This window comes from Oncorhynchus keta, chromosome 9, assembly GCF_023373465.1.
Source record: "Oncorhynchus keta strain PuntledgeMale-10-30-2019 chromosome 9, Oket_V2, whole genome shotgun sequence".
Lineage (NCBI taxonomy): Eukaryota > Metazoa > Chordata > Actinopteri > Salmoniformes > Salmonidae > Oncorhynchus > Oncorhynchus keta.
The window spans coordinates 15,177,257-15,199,507 of record NC_068429.1 but is presented as its reverse complement, the minus strand read 5'-3'; the positions used below and the strand labels follow the sequence as shown (position 1 = coordinate 15,199,507).

Genomic DNA, 22,251 nt, shown 5'->3' with positions numbered 1-22,251 from the left:
TGCCAATTCATAGAAATTTCTGTAGGACCTGGACATGGCTTTTTTAGTATTGTTTTCTCTCTTTAGCTGTATCAATTACTGTCATCTACTGTTATGGATGAGGAATTGGTGTAAAAGTATTTCCTTTCGAAATATTCCACAAGGTGGCACCATACTACTATGAGCGGTATAAAAACATGGCCTTATCCAAATCATTTCCAGCACATTCCAATTTTAGTCTCTCAATTGGAAATTATAACCGTGTGCATATCAGATACCATGGTATGACAAAAAAAATACTTTTTTTTGTGGTATTTTTTGTGGTATATGGCCAATATACCACAGTTACGGTCTGTGTCCAGGCACTCCGCTTCATTTTATGATTAAGAACAGCCACACCCTCTTGGGTCTTATTGCTTAATTATACAGTGGTATATCAAAGTGGATGTAAAAAATAAATCCAGGACAGGAAACAATCTTGAAACCTCCACACTGGGCACACACTGGTTGAATCAACGTTGTTTCCAAGTCATTTCAATAAAATTACATTGAACCAATGTGGAGTAGACGTTGAATTGGCGTCATGCATCATGTCAAAGATGCTTAAAAGTGCAATCCGTAACATTGATTTCTGGTGACAAGTATCGGCAATGTTGTGAGTGTGTTTGTTTCAGGTTGATTGTGTTTGCCACAGGTGATAGAGAGGATATTGGAACGACCTTAATGTCGTAGTGACCCTGTCAAAAGGTGTGGATCTCTTGGTGTAACGGCTGAGGTGTTGGGTTGACAGTCACTGGAACTGGGTTTGAGACCCAATCAGGGTTATCCCCAAATTTGCTATATTGGTGTCGGAACTGTCATTAAGGCCATCGGAGAGGCGTGTACATGTGAGGGACTTGTTATAGAAAAGCACGGGCACCAAATTGTAGTTACAACATTGTGCATTCAATGTCATATAAGTCCCATTTGTCCATGAATATGTGAGACCGAGCTGGATGTTACAATACAGTTAATATTTCATTGCCATTCTAAACCAATACTTTGTAACTCACTGCAGGACAATTTTATAGCACCATTTAATATTGAAGTCAGTTTTCAAATATTTTCTCTCCACACCTTTAATTACTTCAATATCACAATAAAAGGTGACGTTTTGTCACACCCTGATCTGTTTCACCTGTCGTGCTTGTCTCCAACCCCCACCAGGTGTCTCCCATTTTCTCCCATTATCCCCTGTGTACTTATACCAGCGTTTGCTGTTATCTGTTGCCAGTTTGTCTTGTCTTACCAGTGTGTTTTCCCATTTTCCAGTAGTGCTAGTTTCTGTTTTCTAGTCCACCCAGTTCTGACCATTTTGCCTGCCCTGAGCCTGCCTGCCGTTCTGTCCCTGTTTGACTCTGCCTTGGATCACTGACCTCTGCCTGCCGTTCTGTCCCTGTTTGACTCTGCCTTGGATCACTGACCTCTGCCTGCCCTGAGCCTGCCTGCCGTTCTGTCCCTGTTTGACTCTGCCTTGGATCACTGACCTCTGCCTGCCCTGAGCCTGCCTGCCGTTCTGTCCCTGTTTGACTCTGCCTTGGATCACTGACCTCTGCCTGCCGTTCTGTCCCTGTTTGACTCTGCCTTGGATCACTGACCTCTGCCTGCCGTTCTGTCCCTGTTTGACTCTGCCTTGGATCACTGACCTCTGCCTGCCGTTCTGTCCCTGTTTGACTCTGCCTTGGATCACTGACCTCTGCCTGCCGTTCTGTCCCTGTTTGACTCTGCCTTGGATCACTGACCTCTGCCTGCCCTGAGCCTGCCTGCCGTTCTGTCCCTGTTTGACTCTGCCTTGGATCACTGACCTCTGCCTGCCGTTCTGTCCCTGTTTGACTCTGCCTTGGATCACTGACCTCTGCCTGCCCTGAGCCTGCCTGCCGTTCTGTCCCTGTTTGACTCTGCCTTGGATTACTGATCTCTGCCCGCCCTTGAGCTGCCGTTTGACTGGCCCCTGTTTTTTTAATAAACATCTGAGATTCAAACTATCTGCCTCCTTTGTCTGCATCTGGGTCTTTTCCTGAGTCTTGTCAGTACGAACTGGCTATCACTGACCCAGCAGACTCAGACCAGCTCTGCAACGCCGTATCCTCCCAAGGAGCCACCATTGGAAGACACAAGGTATTACTTCCAAATCTTATGGAAGGATTCCAGACCTTAGTGGAACGTCATGACCACACTTTCAACACATTACAGGAGCAATTCCGCAGATTATCTATTAGGCAGCCATAACAGTAGCCTCACAGTAACCCCGCTGTCAGCAGCGGGTCTCCCCAGGCTCCCCGAGAACCCGGCTTACCTCCTCCGGAGCGCTACAATGGAGATTCAGGAACCTGTTGGGCATTTATCTCCCAGTGCTCCTTCATCTTCGAGCTGCAGCCCCCTTCTTTTCCCCTGGGCCGCTCAAAGTTAGAGTACCTGATAACGCTGATGTCCGGGGGGCTCTCGCCTGGGCTATGGTGGTGTAGGAGCAACAATCCACCGTGTGCTTCAGTCTGGAGGAGTTCATGGCGGAGGTAAAAAAGATGGTAGATTCTCCATTGTCCGGGAGAGGGGCAGCTCAGAAGCTACTCCTCCAACGTCAAGACTCCTGTAGTGTTGCAGACTATGCTGTCGCTTTCAGCACATTGGCCACCAAGAGTCTCTGGAACACGGAATCCCTGTTCGACACGTTCCTTCATTGATTATCGGAGGAGGTTAAATGAGCTCACTGCCCGGGAGCTGCCCATATATGTAGACTCTCTCCTCGCCTTTACCATACAGATTTATGGGCGGCTACGGGAACGTAGGAGGGAGAGGTCTGTTCCCAGCCACATTCGTTCGTCCACGGATCCCACCTTACCTCAGAGGAATCCCGGAAGTCCCCGGCATCTACATTACCAAGAGAATCCGAGTTCCCCTGGGTATCACAGAGGTCTGCCGACTTTCCTCCTCCGGAGCATATGCAACTTGGCATAGCAAGATTGTCTCCTGCTGAATGTTTACCCAGACTGAACTCCAAGAGCTGCCTGTATTGTGGAACTACAGGACATTTCATTTCTAACTGTCCATTAAAAGACCAGACAGAGAATTTCCAATCTAACCCGCTCCATGCCATCCTGCTGTGGGGTGACCGGTCTAAATCTCTCCGTGTACTTATTGACTCTGAGCCTGACTAGAGTTTTATAGACGCTACCCTGGTGCAAAAGTTTGGGTATCCCCACTCAACCCCTCTCCATTCCCATGGACGTCAGAGACGGAGGGTCACTCTATTGGCAGAGTCACCCATAATACGGTTCCTATCAACCTGTGAGTGTCAGGTAACCGCAGTGGGTCTATGCAATTTCTGCTCATCGAATCTCCTCAGGTACCCGTGGTATTGGGGTTTTCATGGCTTCAGAGGGACAATCCCCTCATCGACTGGACTGTTGGTTCTTCTCAGGTTGGAGCAAGTTCTACCACGCTCCATGTCTGAAGTCGGCACAGAACATCTTCCTGCGGGCTTGGGAAAAGCTTCCGCCCTCTCCGCTGTTCCCACGGAGTACCAGGATCTCCAGGAGGTTTTCAACAAGGCCCGGACCACAGCACTTCCTCCGCATCGGCCCTACGACTGCATTATCGACCTTCTCCCGGGCACTACACCACCTCAGGGGGGTGGCTTTATTCCCAGTCGGGTCCGGACTCCCTGGCTGCAGGGTGTATCCGTCCATCTGTCTCCCCCGCCAGCGCAGGTTCTTTGTGGAGAAGGACAAAACCCTGCACCCATGTATCAACTACCAGGGCCTTAATGCTATCACGGTTTAAAACAATACCCGCTACCACTCATCTCCTCGGTTTTTGAGCCTCTCTGGGGGCTACAATCTTCTCGAAGTTGGACCTAACCAGATGTTTGTCCTGTTTGCCTGTACCCCGGTCCTGGAATGGGCTCATTCCTCCAGACTTGCCTGCCATCCTGGCTCCCGTCGGACCCTTGCCTTTGCCATGACGTTTGCCTTGGTTTATGACAGTCATAAATACCTCTTCCACCCTTTTTCCTCTCTCTACCCTACTGAGGTTACATTTTCAAAACCCTTGGTTAACATAGAGATTCTGGGAACATCAGTAGGTGGGGGGAAATGAACTATATTCTGGTAATCCGAACAATTGAACATATGCGGTGGTACTTAATGAATATGATGTCAGTTCGGTTGTCATCTGAGACATTCTCATCAATGATAAGATGACAAACCCTATAGTGGAAAGTCTACACATCAGAATTATCGGATTCACATGGAATTGTTGTTCAATTTAAATGTTTGAATATGAAATTATTTGTGATGGGATGAAATGTGATTTTAGCTTCTAAAATGTGAGATTTGGGTCTTCATAAGATAGGTCTGCTCAATCAGTGGCCCGCCCCTCGGAAGGGAAAGGGGCTTTAACTTTTCAAACACGCCCTCCTCTCCCTTCCTATATAAGCCCTTGACGACAATATAACCTCCTGTTCCGAGGATGTAGGACGACGGTCCTATGTCAGAATGGTTCAGATAATAACTACAGAACGAAGCCAACAATCAGCATGAGCTTTGGTTGCGAATGGTATGAACATTGAACTCTTATTCACTGCAGAAGTGATACCTCCTAGCCGTTGAGTTAGCAACAGCAGATGCAAACGAGGGTTAGGAAGGAACAGACAGAGTATGCCGTCTATCACACAACGTATCCAATTGACCACCAGAGACATTCTTCAAAGGACTCGTTTGGGCAACATGGCATTCCATCTACCACCAATCTACCGAAGTGCAGCTCAGAGTAAATATTTATTGCATTTTCCTTTTCCAAATGGGTTATAATTTAGAATGCATAAAATACTGTATTTATGATAGCACAGCTTTGGCCTTTGTTCCTCAGTCTTCCCGCTCCTTCACTCAAACCCTGCCCTTTTCTTTTGGGTAACAAGCCGTCATATCTGTTCTGCCCGCCAGGGACGTTTCCCTTTATGACGTAATTTGTAATCAAGTTATGATTTAATTATGTGTATGTGTAATTCTGTGTGATTATAGTTAGGTATTTAGTAAATAAATGATTAAACCCAATTTTGTATTGCTGATTCAAATTGTAAGCCAGGGTTCGTGCAGATAACCAAGAATTTACAACTTTCAGATGAGACTGAATTAAGATGAAGATTAATGTTGACTGCTATTGATGTAAAATATTACTAGATCTTTAAGAGTTTATTCGCAAGATAACAGCTCTATAAATATTATTTCTAGTTAATTACATTTACATGATTATCTCAATCAGGTAATAGTAATTACGGAGAAATAATTTTATAGAAAAGCATGTCATATTACTTAATCCAGCATAGCCAAAGACACAACACCTTTGCCCACCATGGTTCCTGACGTCTCTGCATTCGTCACCGCCCGCACTGTATGTGTGCTCAGCAAACTCTGCTCTTCTCAAGACTACCTCCAGGTATCGGCGACAGGCGGACCGCCACCAGACCCCTGTTCCACGCTACTGTCTTTGGCAGAGGGTATGGCTGTACACTCGGGATCTGCCCCTCCGAGTGGAGTCCCATAAACTTTCCCCCTGTTTTATCAGCCCTTTATACATCGCTAAGATTCTTAGCCTCTGTATACATGCCACTTTTCATGTGTCCAGGATTAAACCTCTGTCTCACAGCCCTTTGTCTCCTGTTTCCAGGCCCACCCCTCTCCCCCGTCTCATTGACAGACATCCAGCTACCCGGTGAGTCGCTTCCTGAGTGCTCGACCTCGGGGCAGGGGATTCCAGTACCTGGTTGACTGGGATGGTTATGGCCCAGAGGAGGGGTGCTAGGTCCCCGCTTGGAACATCCTGGACCCAGCCCTCATCGCTGAGTTCCCCCACCTGCATAATAAAATTTCAATAATAAAAAATAATAAATCTGTCTGTTTTAAACTAGAGATATGTTTTTTTGCATGGGCTGCAACTCAATCCACCTCATCCGCCGATGTCAGCCTTCCGCATCTGAGGTGAAAACCTGTCTTCTTACGAAAACATCTGTAGCGTCTGAACAGTTTGTCCTGCAATGTGTTATGACCCCTCTATGGAAGGATGAGACTCTCACGAACACAATGGTGTTCTCCGTTCTGCTCTACTGCCGGTCTGCCAACTTAAGTCTGTAGTGTTCAAACAGTTTGGGCTACACACTAAAATGACCACTGTATGGAAAGGTGAGACTCTCATGAACACGTACATTGCTCAAGGACACCCACAAGCCTCACAGAACTGGTCTGAATGTAGCCCAGTACCAGTTTTAAAAAATGAATGGATATATACACTGAGTGTACATTTATTTTCATCAAATATTTTTTAAATATATATTTGTTGACACCAAAAGGGGTTCAAAAATGTATTTACCCTTTATTTAACTAGGCAAGTCAGTTAAGAACAAATTATTATTTAGAAAGACGGCCTACCAAAAGGCAAAAGGCCTCCTGCGGGGACGGGGGCTGGGATTAAAAATTAAAAATGTATTATAAACATAGGACAAAACACACATCACGACAAGAGAGACAACACAACACTACATAAAGAGAAAGGGGAGGAAGGGAAGCACTACTAAGGTACACAATAGTACATTTTGGTAGATAGAAGGTGCTCTTTGGTAAAAGGGGTCAATTGGTCATCAAAAAGAAAGGAGGACCAAGGCATTCTAATATAATTGATTAAAATGCCTTTATTAGTATGGCATGTTCAATATAAAAAAAGTTTTTGTTTTAAACCGACGCGTTTTGGCTGCATGGCCTTCGTCAGGGAGTACAAAAAAAAAGGAATATAATGTCCTCTTTTGAACAGCTTTTCAATTAGCCCTAATTGGAAGAGGGAGTGGTTACACAATTGATTGGACACACCTAGTAAGCAAAACTATACACATTAAAAGGTGAAATACTGTAGCTATGTTATCATAAAAATACAACTCCAAGCTAGAAGTATCAGAAGACTAAAAGGTAGTTATAACCTTAAATATGACTGGGAGAAGTGTCAAGAATAAGAAAGCTATATATTCCATAGTACACTAGAACACAGCAAAACATGAACAACAACAGTCTAACCATAGCTGAGGGCAATAGAGCAAAATGTCCACTAGATGACAGCAAATGGACCCATCACGACCCTACAGGAAGGGTGAGAAATCCATATCTTCATTTAAACCAGGGTATTTAGTGGCCTGTAGTTTGTAAATCCATATCTTCATTTAAACCAGGGTATTTAGTGGCCTGTAGTTTGTAAATCCATATCTTCATTTAAACCAGGGTATTTAGTGGCCTGTAGTTTGTAAATCCATATCTTCATTTAAACCAGGGTATTTAGTGGCCTGTAGTTTGTAAATCCATATCTTCATTTAAACCAGGGTATTTAGTGGCCTGTAGTTTGTAAATCCATATCTTCATTTAAACCAGGGTATTTAGTGGCCTGTAGTTTGTAAATCCATATCTTCATTTAAACCAGGGTATTTAGTGGCCTGTAGTTTGTAAATCCATATCTTCATTTAAACCAGGGTATTTAGTGGCCTGTAGTTTGTAAATCGAAAAACTTTCCCTTTGGTTTAACTGTTTAAGACAAGTCCCTACAACATGACAACCCTTTTCTAATAGCGGCCGGAATATGATCAATAACCATAGCTTGTAGGGAAGCAGGGTTGTCGTGTTGTAGGGACTTGTAGTGCCTTGCCATGGGGTAGTATTCATTGCCTACCTGTATGGCGTACTTGTGTTCCGCTAAGCGGTCTTGAAGGTGTCTCTTTGTCCGTCCAATGTAGAACACCTTGCACTGTGGACATTCCAATCTATAGAAGACATGAGTGGTTTTACAGTTAATGAAATGCTTGACGTAATACTCCATTTTGGAAGCTGTGTCAACAAAATACTTCTTCTGTGCAACATTACTGCAATGGTTGCAATGGTTACATTTAAGAGCCCTTGGGTTTGTGGTCAAGACAAGTTTTTTGAGAGTCACCCGGAAGATAACTGTGGACTAATTTGTCATTTAGGGTAGGACATCTCTTAAAGCTTATGACTGGTGGCTCAGGAAAGACTTGGCGTAGAAGCATATCACTTTGGATGATTCCCCAATTATTTTTAATGATTATTTTAATTATTTTTATTTTAATTTTGTAACAAAATACACTCTCTCCGATGTATCACGAGGTTCTCCCCTTCGCAACAAGTTCTCTCTGTCAAGTAATCCAGCCCTTATACCTGCATCTTTCAGGCCCTGAACGCTGTAGCCCTGAACGCTGTTTCTTTCAACTTTACAAGCATTGACGATGAGGATCGCCCCAGACACTCAGAGGCCAGCTCCTCCCAAGAAGGGATCAGGAAGAGGAGTAACGCAGGTTCCACAACAACTGGAGAGGACGCGGAAGAGGCCAACACAGAGGGGGAGGAAGAAATCAAGACTATCTAACCACACGGAGCAGGACCAGAACAAGGCTGTGATCATTTCTGGAGAACCCCTTTCTGATGATTACATAAGGGTATTGTCTAAAGGACTGTCCTTTGCCCCTACATATTCAACTAATGAATTTAATACAAAGATTGACCTATTTCATTTCTACAGGAATCTACATCTGAAGGCCTGGTACAAACAAAACCTCTCTCCAACTACAGACGCCAGTGTCTCAGGTCAGGCAGTTTCTGTTCCCTCTAAAACACCTTTTTAGCCCAAGCCCACTTTTTTCCCCCTGGTTGAAATGAAGATATGGATTTCTCACCCTTCCTGTAGGGTCGTGATGGGTTCATTTGCTGTCATCTAGTGGACATTTTGCTCAATTGCCCTCAGCTATGGTTAGACTGTTGTTGTTCATGTTTTGCTGTGTTCTTGTGTACTATGGAATATAGCTTTCTTATTCTTGACACTTCTCCCAGTCATATTTAAGGTTAGAACTACCTTTTAGTGTTCTGATACTTCAAGTTTGAAGTTGTATTTTTATGATAACATAGCTACAGTATTTCACCTTTTAATGTGTTTCTATTGAACATGCCATACTAATAAAGGCATTTTAATCAATTATATGAAGAGTGCCTTGGTCCTCCTTTCTTTTTGATGACTACATAAAGAGAGACCTAAGACAACAAAATAGCAAGGCAGCAACACATGACAACACAGCATGGTAGCAACAAAACATGACAACAACATGGTAGCAACACAACATGGTAGTAGCACAAAACACGGTACAAACATTATTGGGCAAAGACAACAGCACAAAGGGCGAGAAGGTAGAGACAACAAAACACCACGCAAAACAGCCACAACTGTCAGTAAGAGTGTCCATGATTGTCTTTGAATGAAGAGATCGAGATAAAACTGTCCAGTTTGAGTGTTTGTTTGATGCAGCCTGTTTCGTTAGCTGAGGCGAACTGAAAAGACGAGCGACCCAGGGATGTGTGTGCTTTCAGGACCTTTAACAGAATGTGACTGGCAGAATAGGTGTTGTATGTGTAGGATGAGGGCTGCAGTAGATATCTCAGACTGGGGAGAGTGAAGCCTAAGAGGGTTTTATAAATAAGCATCAACCAGTGGGTCTTGTGACGGGTATACAGAGATGACCAGTTTACTGAGGAGTATAGAGTGCAGTGATGTGTCCTATAAGGATCATTGGTGGCAAATCTGATGTTCGAATGGTATAGAACATCTAGCCAATCGAGAGCACACTTACCTGACAATCTATAAATTATGTCTCCGTAATCTAACATGGTTAGGATCATCTGAATCAGGGTTAGTTTGGCAGCTGGGGTGAAAGAGGAACAATTATGATAGAGGAAACCAAGTCTAGATTTAACTTTAGCCTGCAGCTTTGATATGTGCTGAGAGAAGGACAGCTCACCGTCTTGCCATACTCCCAAGTACTTGTATGAGGTGACTACCTCAAGCTCTAAACCCTCAGAGGTGGTAATCACACCTGTGGGGAGAGGGGAATTCTTCTTACCAAATCACATGACCTTTGTTTTGGAGGTGTTCAGAACAAGGTTAAGGGTAGAGAAAGCTTGTTGGACACTAAGAAAGCTTTGTTGTAGAGCATTTAACACAATATCCGGGGAGGGGCCAGCTGAGTATAAGACTGTATCATCTGCATATAAATGGATGAGAGAGCTTCCTACTGCCTGAGCTATCTTGTTGATGTAAATTGAGAAGAGCGTGGGGCCGAGGGTTGAATCTTGGGTTACTTCCTTGGTGACAGGCAGTGGCTGAGACAGCAGATGTTCTGACGTTATACACTGCAGGTAGTTAGCAAACCAGGCCAAAGACCACTCAGAGACACCAATACTCCTTAGCCGGCCCACAAGAATGGAATGGTCTAGCGTATCAAAAGCTTTGGCCAATTCAACAAAAATAGCAGCATTGAGGACATTTAAGGTTGCAGTGACACATTCATAATCTGAGCGGAAAATACTATAGACATCAAGAAAGCCAGTCAGTTGATTGTTGACAAGTTTTTCCAACACTTTTGATAAGCAGGGCAAAATAGAAATAGGCCTATAACAATTAGCATCAGCTTGATCTTCCCCTTTAAATAAAGGATGAACCGTGGCTGCCTTCCAAGTAATGGGAACCTCCCCAGAAAGGAGAGACAGGCTTGACGATGATAGGGGCAGCAACCTTAAAGAAGAAAGGGTTTAAACCATCTGACCCAGATGTTTTTTTGGGGTCAAGTTTCAGGTGCTCCTTTAGCACCTTGGACTGCCTGCAGGGAGAAACATTGTTGTGGGGCAGAGGAAAAAGAGGGAGAAGCATCGGGGATAGTCGCATCAGAAGGGGTGGGAAATTAGGAAATGTTGGAAGGGCAAGGAGGCATGGCTGAGTCAAATAGGAATCCTGATTTAATGAACTGGTGATTAAAGAGCTCAGCCATGTGCTTCTTGTCAGTAACAACCACATCATCAACTTCAAGGGACATGGGCAGCTGATGAGGAGGATGGTTTATTCTCCTGGTCTTTAACCGTTTTCCAGAACTTCTTGGGGTTAGACCCACAGAGAGAGAACTGCCACTTAAAGTAACTAGCTTTGGCCTTCCGGATAGCCTGAGTGCACTTATTTCTCATTTGCCGGAACGAGAGCCAGTATGCGTGTGCCGAGCCTTTAGCCAAATGCAATTCATGAGGTGGACTAAATCTGCAAGATCACGGTCAAACCAGGGGCTGAACCTGTTTTTAATTCTCATTTTCTTTATGGGCGCGTGTTTGTTAACAATACCACTGAAAATATCAAAAAATAAGGTCCAAGTGTCTTCAACAGCAAGCTGATTCTATACCATTTTATATTTAATATCTAAATGACCCTTTTTATGATCATCTTAAAATAATTCCATCTGCTAGCTTAGTAGGGTTAGGGTTAAGGTTAGGGTTATGGGTTAATGTTAGGGTTAAGGTTAGGGTTAGGAGTAAAGGGTTAAGGCTAGAGTTAACTAGACGTTTATGTTATACGTAAATAGCACCTTCTCAGAGATAGGCATACAGATTGCATACAGGGTGGCTTGGCATACAGTATTATCTCTACAGTGGATACATTTTTTACTGTAAATCTGCATTGTATTTGTAAAAAGACCCCTTCCTTCTGCTGTCATTAATGGCACAGGTACCAGTACTGTACTTAATAAAGTGTTACTGTAAACTACAAAGAATAGATTTTTGTGTAAATCCGCCATTTCAATGGACATTTTTACTGGATTTAGCATTGGTTAGGTCGGCACTCTCTCCCATTTATTCAATTCCATGTCCAAAACTGGTAACCAGATTTTCATTATAAACAATTCCCTTTTTCTGCAAGAACGCACATTAAAGAAAATCATGAACTCAATAAAAAGGATGTTTGGACAGGAATTGTTATTTTTTCATTTTTCCTGTAAACCTGGTTAGCGGTTTAGATTGAATACGCCGGACAACATCACATCTCAATAGGCCACTCTGTCACAACAGAATCAGAAGTATCATTGACTAACGTGTGTGTTGTTTTCTTGTTCACATTTTGCGGTGTGTTGCTATGAACAATAGAGGAACGTTCGCAAGTGCTGACACAGCTTCCTTCCTGTGTGTCAGATGAGTGTACTCTCTAGATGTAGGGTGCAAAAGAAATCTGAATATACTTCGCTACACTTTACTCCCACCCAAAAGGACCAAGCTGAGGCTGCAGTGTCAACATGGCCCTCCGATTTGCAGGTGAGAGGTCTCCAACACACCTTGCAGATATGAATTACTTCTACAACAGCATTTATACACACACACACACACACACACACACACACACACACACACACACACACACACACACACACACACACACACACACACACACACACACACACACACACACACACACACACACACACACACACACACACACACACACACACACAAATGGTATGACAGGGTGTGATAAACTACTGTATTAACAATACAGGAACATTAAAAACACCCCTAGGGCTGTCTCAAATAACTTAATCTTTTCCCTGGAATCGTTCATCTGTAACTTATTTACTGTGTGTGTGGCAGTTCCAAGAAAAATATATTTCCTTCAAGGTATAACCTCGTTGTAGGAATGTCTGGTTGATGTTAGATGCCAGATTAAAAACTGATGCCAGATCAAAACTGATATCCATATTCACAACAGTCTGAGTTTCACTCTGGGTCGATGAGTTAACATCCCAGTGAGTCAGAGATGGTAAATCTGGTGTATATAAGCTTAACATTTCAATGTGAAATTCACCAAAGGCTTTATGCCACTGTTATGCACCCATGTTAACCTAGATAGTAAGCCTTGAGTGTACCAGATAACATAAGTCAAATATAATCTTAAGTCTGCATAAAGAGATGCGCTATTACAAATTTGAGTCACTCATTTCCTGTTTCCTGTCAGGAAGTTGTTAGATCCTGTATAGATCGATGGTAGTGAAATTTTTAATAGAAATGTACAACATGGAACACACAAAACAAACCCAAACACAGTTACATACCATTGCACATTCACCCAAATTACAACGTTTCTTATTTGTCTACTTACCTTGTAAGCAGTATGGACAGACCAGTGATATGGTTAGAAATGACTTTGGGCATGTATTTTAAAGGTGTACTATAATTTCCATTGGTTGTTGGTTTTATATGTTAGTAGTTTGATGAATGTAAAGTGTTCTTGGTGTGCACGCTCACAAAGCACTTCCTTAAACATCATACCTTGCACACATTTCCCCATACTTGGTTGACCACATTGAAGAGATTGGTGTCAATTCCAAGCACTTTACTCTGGAATACACTGTATCACTCCTCACCTCTCCGTTCTGGCACAAATAATAGGGCATTGCTTCGTTTCTTAACTGTTGTTCACTGTATGGTTATACTGTTTATTTGTGTGGTAGTGTTTGTTTTGTTTGTGTGGTTGTGTAGTTGTGTTGTGTTTTGTTTCACCCACCTTTCGAATGGGTCTGTGGTCATAAAAAAAATATTGCACTTATCGCAAGATTAGGGATGTTAACCCTGGTGTCCTCGCTAAATTCCCGAACCGGACCCATTTCCATCATGGCCAACTAATCATCGCCTTGATTCCCAATTGGAATATATCTCTCCTCACCTCTCCACCTGATAGCTTAAGTGCTGTGAGCGTTCTGGCACAAATTGTAGCCGTGCATCACCTTAGGGTGCTACACATTGGTGGAGGAAGAGGTGAGTTTCCCCCTTCCAGCACTTTGAGTATCTGGAAAAGTGCTGTATAAATGCACTCAGTTATTAGGTTGTTTTCTGTCCGTCACACCAAAATTAAAATGACCAATAACTAGTTAAGATTACGTTATAAATATTCAGCTATGCAGCTATACATGGTAATGTGTTGCTTTTCCAGATTCCTGCAATGACAGTTTATAGTAAGTTTTCCATCACCAAGCTAGAACATTATCAACATAATCGTCAGTGAGATGGAATTCCTATTGTAAGAGTGACGACACAGACAAGAAACAGCATAGAACTCATGCTGCAGGTTAGAGCTTGTATGAAGGAGAATGAAGGCAGATTTCTTCTTGGGATGTTGTACAGTTTAAATAGATGAGCAATTCAATTATGTGCGTGTATGCATCTAACGTGTGTGTGTGTGTGTGTGTGTGTGTGTGTGTGTGTGTGTGTGTGTGTGTGTGTGTGTGTGTGTGTGTGTGTGTGTGTGTGTGTGTGTGTGTGTGTGTGTGTGGGGTGTTCTTTTGTATTAATTTATTGGTAAATGCCGATACCTCTTATGGAATCTCTCCTTCGATGGAATGGAGGATGGGTTGTCCTGCTGTACATATAGGACTGCGCTATTACCACACACAGCAATGAACAGAGAGAGAGGGAGAGATCAGTGAAACAACAAGAGAGAAAAAGAGAGAGAGAGAGACAGAGGAAGAAGTGGTGTATCACTGGGAATCTTAATAAGGTACACATTTTAATTTTTAATGTAACCTTTATTTAACTAGGCAATCAGTTAAGAACAAATTCTTATTTACAATGACAACCTGTCCCAGCCTAACCCTCCCCTAACCCGGACGATGCTGGGCCAATTGTGAGCCGCCCTATGGGACTCCCGATCACGTCCGGTTGTGATACAGCCCGAGATCGAACCAGGGTCTATAGTGATGCCTCTAGCACTGCATGAGGCTATTATACTTGCTGGAAATGTATTTTAGACTGACTGCATGTCTTAGATTTACTGTGAGTGAAATATAAATCTAAATAAAAATATGTTAATAATAATGTTAAATGAAATATGAGTACATTTAGTCAATTACAAAGTACATACATTGCAAAAATTGGAAAATCAATTCAATTAAACATGTAATCATGTAATCATGCAGTAAGAGTGTATTTTGCCGCCAGGGCTTGAGAATATATTTTACTAATACAGAATATAGTAATTATACAATAGTACCGGGATACCAGTGACAAACACATATTAGCAGTTGGTATTGCACAACCTAAAACTACTTATGTCATTAAGTTTTTATCTTCAATATTTTTGTAAACAAATTATTATTATGTTAGGCAAAAACAGTGACTACCTCTAATAAAAACAAATACAAAATATTGGGTGTGTGAAGCTCTCTAGTAGTCAAAGCTTGTACTCTGCAAGATGAAAGACAATCGTGTAAAGTTCACATATTTATTTTGTTCTTTGATTCCGCATGGCAAGCATAATGGTGTTCGGTTACTTTGGACATTGTGTTTCAATGGAATGGAAGTAAAGAAGTTGGTTTGTGAAATCAGATATTACTGCCAGCTTCTGCTACCACTACCACTACTACCTTGACCATGACTGCTACTACTACTACTACCACTACTACACTACTACTACCACTACTACTACCACTACTACTACCACTACTACTACCACTACTACACTACTACTACTACTACTACTACTACCACTACTACTACTACCACTACTACACTACTACACTACTACTACCACTACTACTACCACTACTACACTACTACTACCACTACTACTACCACTACTACCTTGACCATGACTGCTACTACTACTACCACTACTACACTACTACTACTACTACCACTACTACTACTACTACTACCACTACTACTACTACTACTACTACCACTACTATTACCACTACTACCTTGACCATGACTGCTACTACTACTACTACCACTACTACACTACTACTACTACTACCACTACTACTACCACTACTACTACTACTACTACTACACTACTACTACTACTACCACTACTACTACTACTACTACCACTACTACTACTACTACTACTACCACTACTATTACCACTACTACTACCACTACTACCTTGACCATGACTGCTACTACTACTACTACCACTACCACTACTACACTACTACTACCACTACTACTACCACTACTACTACTACCACTACTACACTACTACTACCACTACTACTACTACTACTACTACCACTACTACCACTACTACTACCACTACTACCACTACTACACTACTACTACCACTACTACTACTACTACTACTATCACTACTACCACTACTACTACCACTACTACTACCACTACTACCACTACTACTACTACCACTACCACTGCTACCACTACTACACCTACTACTACCACACTACTACTACTACCACTACTACTACCACTACTACTACCACTACTACTACTACTTCTACCACTACCACTTCTACTACTACCACCCCCACGACCATGACTACTGCCACTGCTGCTACCACTACCACTACCACTACTACTACTACTACTTCCATGACTACTACTACTACTACTACCACCACTACTACTACCTCTACCACTACTTCTACCACCACTACTACAACCACTACCACTACTACTACTACCACCACTACTTCTACCACTACTGCTATTACTACTACCACTACCACTACTTCTACCACTACTACTACAACCACTACTACAACCACTACCACTACTACTACCACTACCACCACTACTACTACTTCTATCACTACTTCTACCACCACTACTACAACCACTACCACTACTACTACTACTACTTCCATGACCATGACTACTACTACTACTACTACCACCACTACTACTACCTCTACCACTACTTCTACCACCACTACTACAACCACTACCACTACTACTACTACCACCACTACTTATACCACTACTACTACTATAACCACTACTACCACCACTACTTCTACCACTACTGCTATTACTACTACCACTACCACTACTTCTACCACTACTTCTACTACTACTACCACTACTACCACTACTACTACTTATATCACTACTTCTACCACCACTACTACAACCACTACCACCACTACTTATACCACTACTACAACCACTACCACTACTACTACTACTACCACCACTACTTCTTCCACTGTTGCTATTAATACTACCACTACCACTACTACTACTATAACCACTACTACCACCACTACTTCTACCACTACTGCTATTACTACTACCACTACTACTACTACCACTACTACCACTACTACTACTACTACTACTACTACTACTACTACTACTTCCATGACCATGACTACTACTACTACTACTACCACCACTACTACTACCTCTACCACTACTTCTACCACCACTACTACAACCACTACCACTACTACTACTACCACCACTACTTATACCACTACTACTACTATAACCACTACTACCACCACTACTTCTACCACTACCACTACTTCTACCACTACTACTACTACATTTACATTTACATTTAAGTCATTTAGCAGACGCTCTTATCCAGAGCGACTTACAAATTGGTGCATACACCTTATGACATCCAGTGGAACAGCCACTTACAATAGTGCATCTAAATCTTTTTAGGGGGGTGAGAAGGATTACTTACCCTATCCTAGGTATTCCTTGAAGAGGTGGGGTTTCAGGTGTCTCCGGAAGGTGGTGATTGACTCCGCTGTCCTGGCGTCGTGAGGGAGTTTGTTCCACCATTGGGGGCCAGAGCAGCGAACAGTTTTGACTGGGCTGAGCGGGAACTGTACTTCCTCAGTGGTAGGGAGGCGAGCAGGCCAGAGGTGGATGAACGCAGTGCCCTTGTTTGGGTGTAGGGCCTGATCAGAGCCTGGAGGTACTGAGGTGCCGTTCCCCTCACAGCTCCGTAGGCAAGCACCATGGTCTTGTAGCGGATGCGAGCTTCAACTGGAAGCCAGTGGAGAGAGCGGAGGAGCGGGGTGACGTGGAGAGAACTTGGGAAGGTTGAACACCAGACGGGCTGCGGCGTTCTGGATGAGTTGTAGGGGTTTAATGGCACAGGCAGGGAGCCCAGCCAACAGCGAGTTGCAGTAATCAAGACGGGAGATGACAAGTGCCTGGATTAGGACCTGCGCCGCTTCCTGTGTGAGGCAGGGTCGTACTCTGCGGATGTTGTAGAGCATGAACCTACAGGAACGGGACACCGCCTTGATGTTAGTTGAGAACGACAGGGTGTTGTCCAGGATCACGCCAAGGTTCTTAGCGCTCTGGGAGGAGGACACAATGGAGTTGTCAACCGTGATGGCGAGATCATGGAACGGGCAGTCCTTCCCCGGGAGGAAGAGGAGCTCCGTCTTGCTGAGGTTCAGCTTGAGGTGGTGATCCGTCATCCACACTGATATGTCTGCCAGACATGCAGAGATGCGATTCGCCACCTGGTCATCAGAAGGGGGAAAGGAGAAGATTAATTGTGTGTCGTCTGCATAGCAATGATAGGAGAGACCATGTGAGGTTATGACAGAGCCAAGTGACTTGGTGTATAGCGAGAATAAGAGAGGGCCTAGAACAGAGCCCTGGGGGACACCAGTGGTGAGAGCGCGTGGTGAGGAGACAGATTCTCGCCACGCCACCTGGTAGGAGCGACCTGTCAGGTAGGACGCAATCCAAGCGTGGGCCGCGCCGGAGATGCCCAACTCGGAGAGGGTGGAGAGGAGGATCTGATGGTTCACAGTATCGAAGGCAGCCGATAGGTCTAGAAGGATGAGAGCAGAGGAGAGAGAGTTAGCTTTAGCAGTGCGGAGCGCCTCCGTGATACAGAGAAGAGCAGTCTCAGTTGAATGACTAGTCTTGAAACCTGACTGATTTGGATCAAGAAGGTCATTCTGAGAGAGATAGCGGTAGAGCTGGCCAAGGACGGCACGCTCAAGAGTTTTGGAGAGAAAAGAGAGAAGGGATACTGGTCTGTAGTTGTTGACATCGGAGGGATCGAGTGTAGGTTTTTTCAGAAGGGGTGCAACTCTCGCTCTCTTGAAGACGGGAGGGACGTAGCCAGCGGTCAGGGATGAGTTGATGAGCGAGGTGAGGTAAGGGAGAAGGTCTCCGGAAATGGTCTGGAGAAGAGAGGAGGGGATAGGGTCAAGCGGGCAGGTTGTTGGGCGGCCGGCCGTCACAAGACGCGAGATTTCATCTGGAGAGAGAGGGGAGAAAGAGGTCAGAGCATAGGGTAGGGCAGTGTGAGCAGAACCAGCGGTGTCGTTTGACTTAGCAAACGAGGATCGGATGTCGTCGACCTTCTTTTCAAAATGGTTGACGAAGTCATCTGCAGAGAGGGAGGAGGGGGGATTCAGGAGGGAGGAGAAGGTGGCAAAGAGCTTCCTAGGGTTAGAGGCAGATGCTTGGAATTTAGAATGGTAGAAAGTGGCTTTAGCAGCAGAGACAGAGGAGGAAAATGTAGAGAGGAGGGAGTGAAAGGATGCCAGGTCCGCAGGGAGGCGAGTTTTCCTCCATTTCCGATCGGCTGCCCGGAGCCCTGTTCTGTGAGCTCGCAATGAGTCGTCGAGCCACGGAGCGGGAGGGGAGGACCGAGCCGGCCTGGAGGATAGGGGACATAGAGAGTCAAAGGATGCAGAAAGGGAGGAGAGGAGGGTTGAGGAGGCAGAATCAGGAGATAGGTTGGAGAAGGTTTGAGCAGAGGGAAGAGATGATAGGATGGAAGAGGAGAGAGTAGCGGGGGAGAGAGAGCGAAGGTTGGGACGGCGCGATACCATCCGAGTAGGGGCAGTGTGGGAAGTGTTGGATGAGAGCGAGAGGGAAAAGGATACAAGGTAGTGGTCGGAGACTTGGAGGAGTTGCAATGAGGTTAGTGGAAGAACAGCATCTAGTAAAGATGAGGTCAAGCGTATTGCCTGCCTTGTGAGTAGGGGGAAGGTGAGAGGGTGAGGTCAAAGAGGAGAGGAGTGGAAAGAAGGAGGCAGAGACTACTACCACTACTACTACTTATATCACTACTTCTACCACCACGACTACAACCACTACCACCACTACTTATACCACTACTACAACCACTACCACTACTACTACTACTACCACCACTACTTCTTCCACTGTTGCTATTAATACTACCACTACCACTACTACTACTATAACCACTACTACCACCACTACTTCTACCACTACTGCTATTACTACTACCACTACCACTACTTCTACCACTACTACTTCTACCACTACTACAACCACTACCACTACTACTACTTCTACCACTACTACACCCACTACCACTACTACTACCACTACCACCACTACTATTACTTCTATCACTACTTCTACCACCACTACTACAACCACTACCACTACTACTACTACTACTACCACCACTACTTCTACCACTACTACAACCATTACCACTACTACTACTGCTACTTCTACCACTACTGCTATTACTACTACCACTACTACTACTACTACCACTACTACACTACACTACTACTACTACTACTACTACTACTACTACACTACTACTACCACTACTACTACCACTACTACCTTGACCATGACTGCTACTACTACTACCACTACTACACTACTACTACCACTACTACTACCACTACTACACTACTACTACCACTACTACTACTACTACCACTACTACTACTACTACTACTACTACCACTACTACTACTACCACTACTACACTACTACTACCACTACTACTACTACTACTACTACCACTACTACTACCACTACTACCACTACTACTACCACTACTACTACTACTCTACTACTACCACCCCCACGACCATGACTACTGCCACTGCTGCTACCACTACCACTACCACTAATATATATAATAATAATAATAATAAATAATATATAATACTACTACTACTACTACTACTACCACCACTACTACTACCTCTACCACTACTTCTACCACCACTACTACAACCACTACCACTACTACTACTACCACCACTACTTATACCACTACTACTACTATAACCACTACTACCACCACTACTTCTACCACTACTGCTATTACTACTACCTCTACCACTACTTCTACCACCACTACTACAACCACTACTACCACTACTACTACTACTACTACTACCACTACTACTACTACTACTACTACTACCACTACCACTACTTCTACCACTACTACTACAACCACTACTACAACCACTACCACTACTACTACCACTACCACCACTACTACTACTTCTATCACTACTTCTACCACCACTACTACAACCACTACCACTACTACTACTACTACTACCACCACTACTTCTACCACTACTACAACCATTACCACTACTACTACTGCTACTTCTACCACTACTGCTATTACTACTACCACTACTACTACTACTACTACTACTACTACCACCACTACTTCTACAACCACTACCACTAGTACAACCACTACCACTACTACTACTACTACCACCACTACTTCTACCACTACTACAACCACTACCACTACTACTACTACTACTACTACTACTACCACCACTACTTCTACAACCACTACCACTACTACTACTACTACCACCACTACTTCTACCACTACTACAACCACTACCACTACAACCACTACTTCTACCACTGCTACTAATGAAAATACAGTAATAACAATCCAGGTACACTCTTAGGATTAGTGGTGACTTGAGGAACCCTGGAGATCCTCAAGGAACCATTGCTAGTCAATGGTTCATATTTGCACCTTCGGTTATTTGAGGGATTCTTGGAGGAATCTTTATTGGTTCAATGTAGCAGTGGGTTCCTGCCGGTTCCCTGGAGTGGAGGCGTGGCTTAGTAGGGGCATGGCTTTAAGCTATATCTTTTTGAGTAAATGTAGTTCTTAATCGTCTGTTCTGTTGTATTGTCGCCACATGTTAAGGTTGAACACTAACAGTGTTTTAGCTTCAATGAGGCTAACAGAGGTGTATATGTTCCTGCAAATCCCAAAGTTGGAATAGTTACCACTTTATTACTGTATGTAATCAGCAATGTTAGTATGATTCATATTGTATTAGAATATGTAATATGCATAAATATTCAGGGAACATTATAATTTGCAGTGTACAAACTTAACATGATGAACAGGAATGACATTTACGGGTGACCAAAAATAACTATCTGAAAGCCATGCCTCCAAAAAGCCACATCTCCAATCTGCCACCTCTACAATATATTATTAAAAATGTTCCAAATTGAACCCCTCCCATCACAAAAAGACTCTCGTTTGAACTTTTACACAGGGGTTCCTCGAAGACCCTTTCAGTGGGGTTCCTCAAGGAACATTTTTCAACCGGAAAGGTTCCGCCAGTGTGGCAACCCAAAAGGTTCTTCCAAGCACCTTTACTTCTAAGAGTGTAGATAATAATGATAGTTAGAAAATCTTTATTTAAAAAAAATCACACGTTGCCCACTAAGCTCTAAAAACAGATAGGGATTGTAGTGATGCCAGACTATAGAGCATGTCAGTCGAGAAAATACTCGTACCATTAATTCAGACCCACAACAC

At 43.6% G+C, this 22,251-nt stretch overlaps 1 protein-coding gene and 1 long non-coding RNA gene across 3 annotated transcripts in view; both read left to right on the top strand.

Moving 5' to 3' along the window:
• Nucleotides 1-6,721: 6,721 nt before the first annotated feature.
• Nucleotides 6,722-9,090, top strand: LOC118387968 (uncharacterized). Its single transcript, XR_004826479.2, has 3 exons — nt 6,722-7,149; nt 8,236-8,500; nt 8,584-9,090. It is a non-coding gene; the product is annotated as an uncharacterized LOC118387968 (long non-coding RNA).
• Nucleotides 9,091-12,041: 2,951 nt separating this feature from the next.
• The window catches only part of glipr2 (GLI pathogenesis-related 2), a 30,497-nt gene continuing 20,287 nt past the window's right edge, over nt 12,042-22,251 (top strand). The window contains exon 1 of one of the 2 annotated variants that reach the window (XM_052525281.1): nt 12,042-12,179. In XM_052525281.1, coding sequence (XP_052381241.1) covers nt 12,161-12,179 — 19 coding nt within the window. In that variant the 5' untranslated portion in view covers nt 12,042-12,160. Of the gene's footprint in view, nt 12,180-14,146; nt 14,416-22,251 lie in introns of those variants that run through there. The other variant, XM_052525282.1, reaches the window with a different exon arrangement.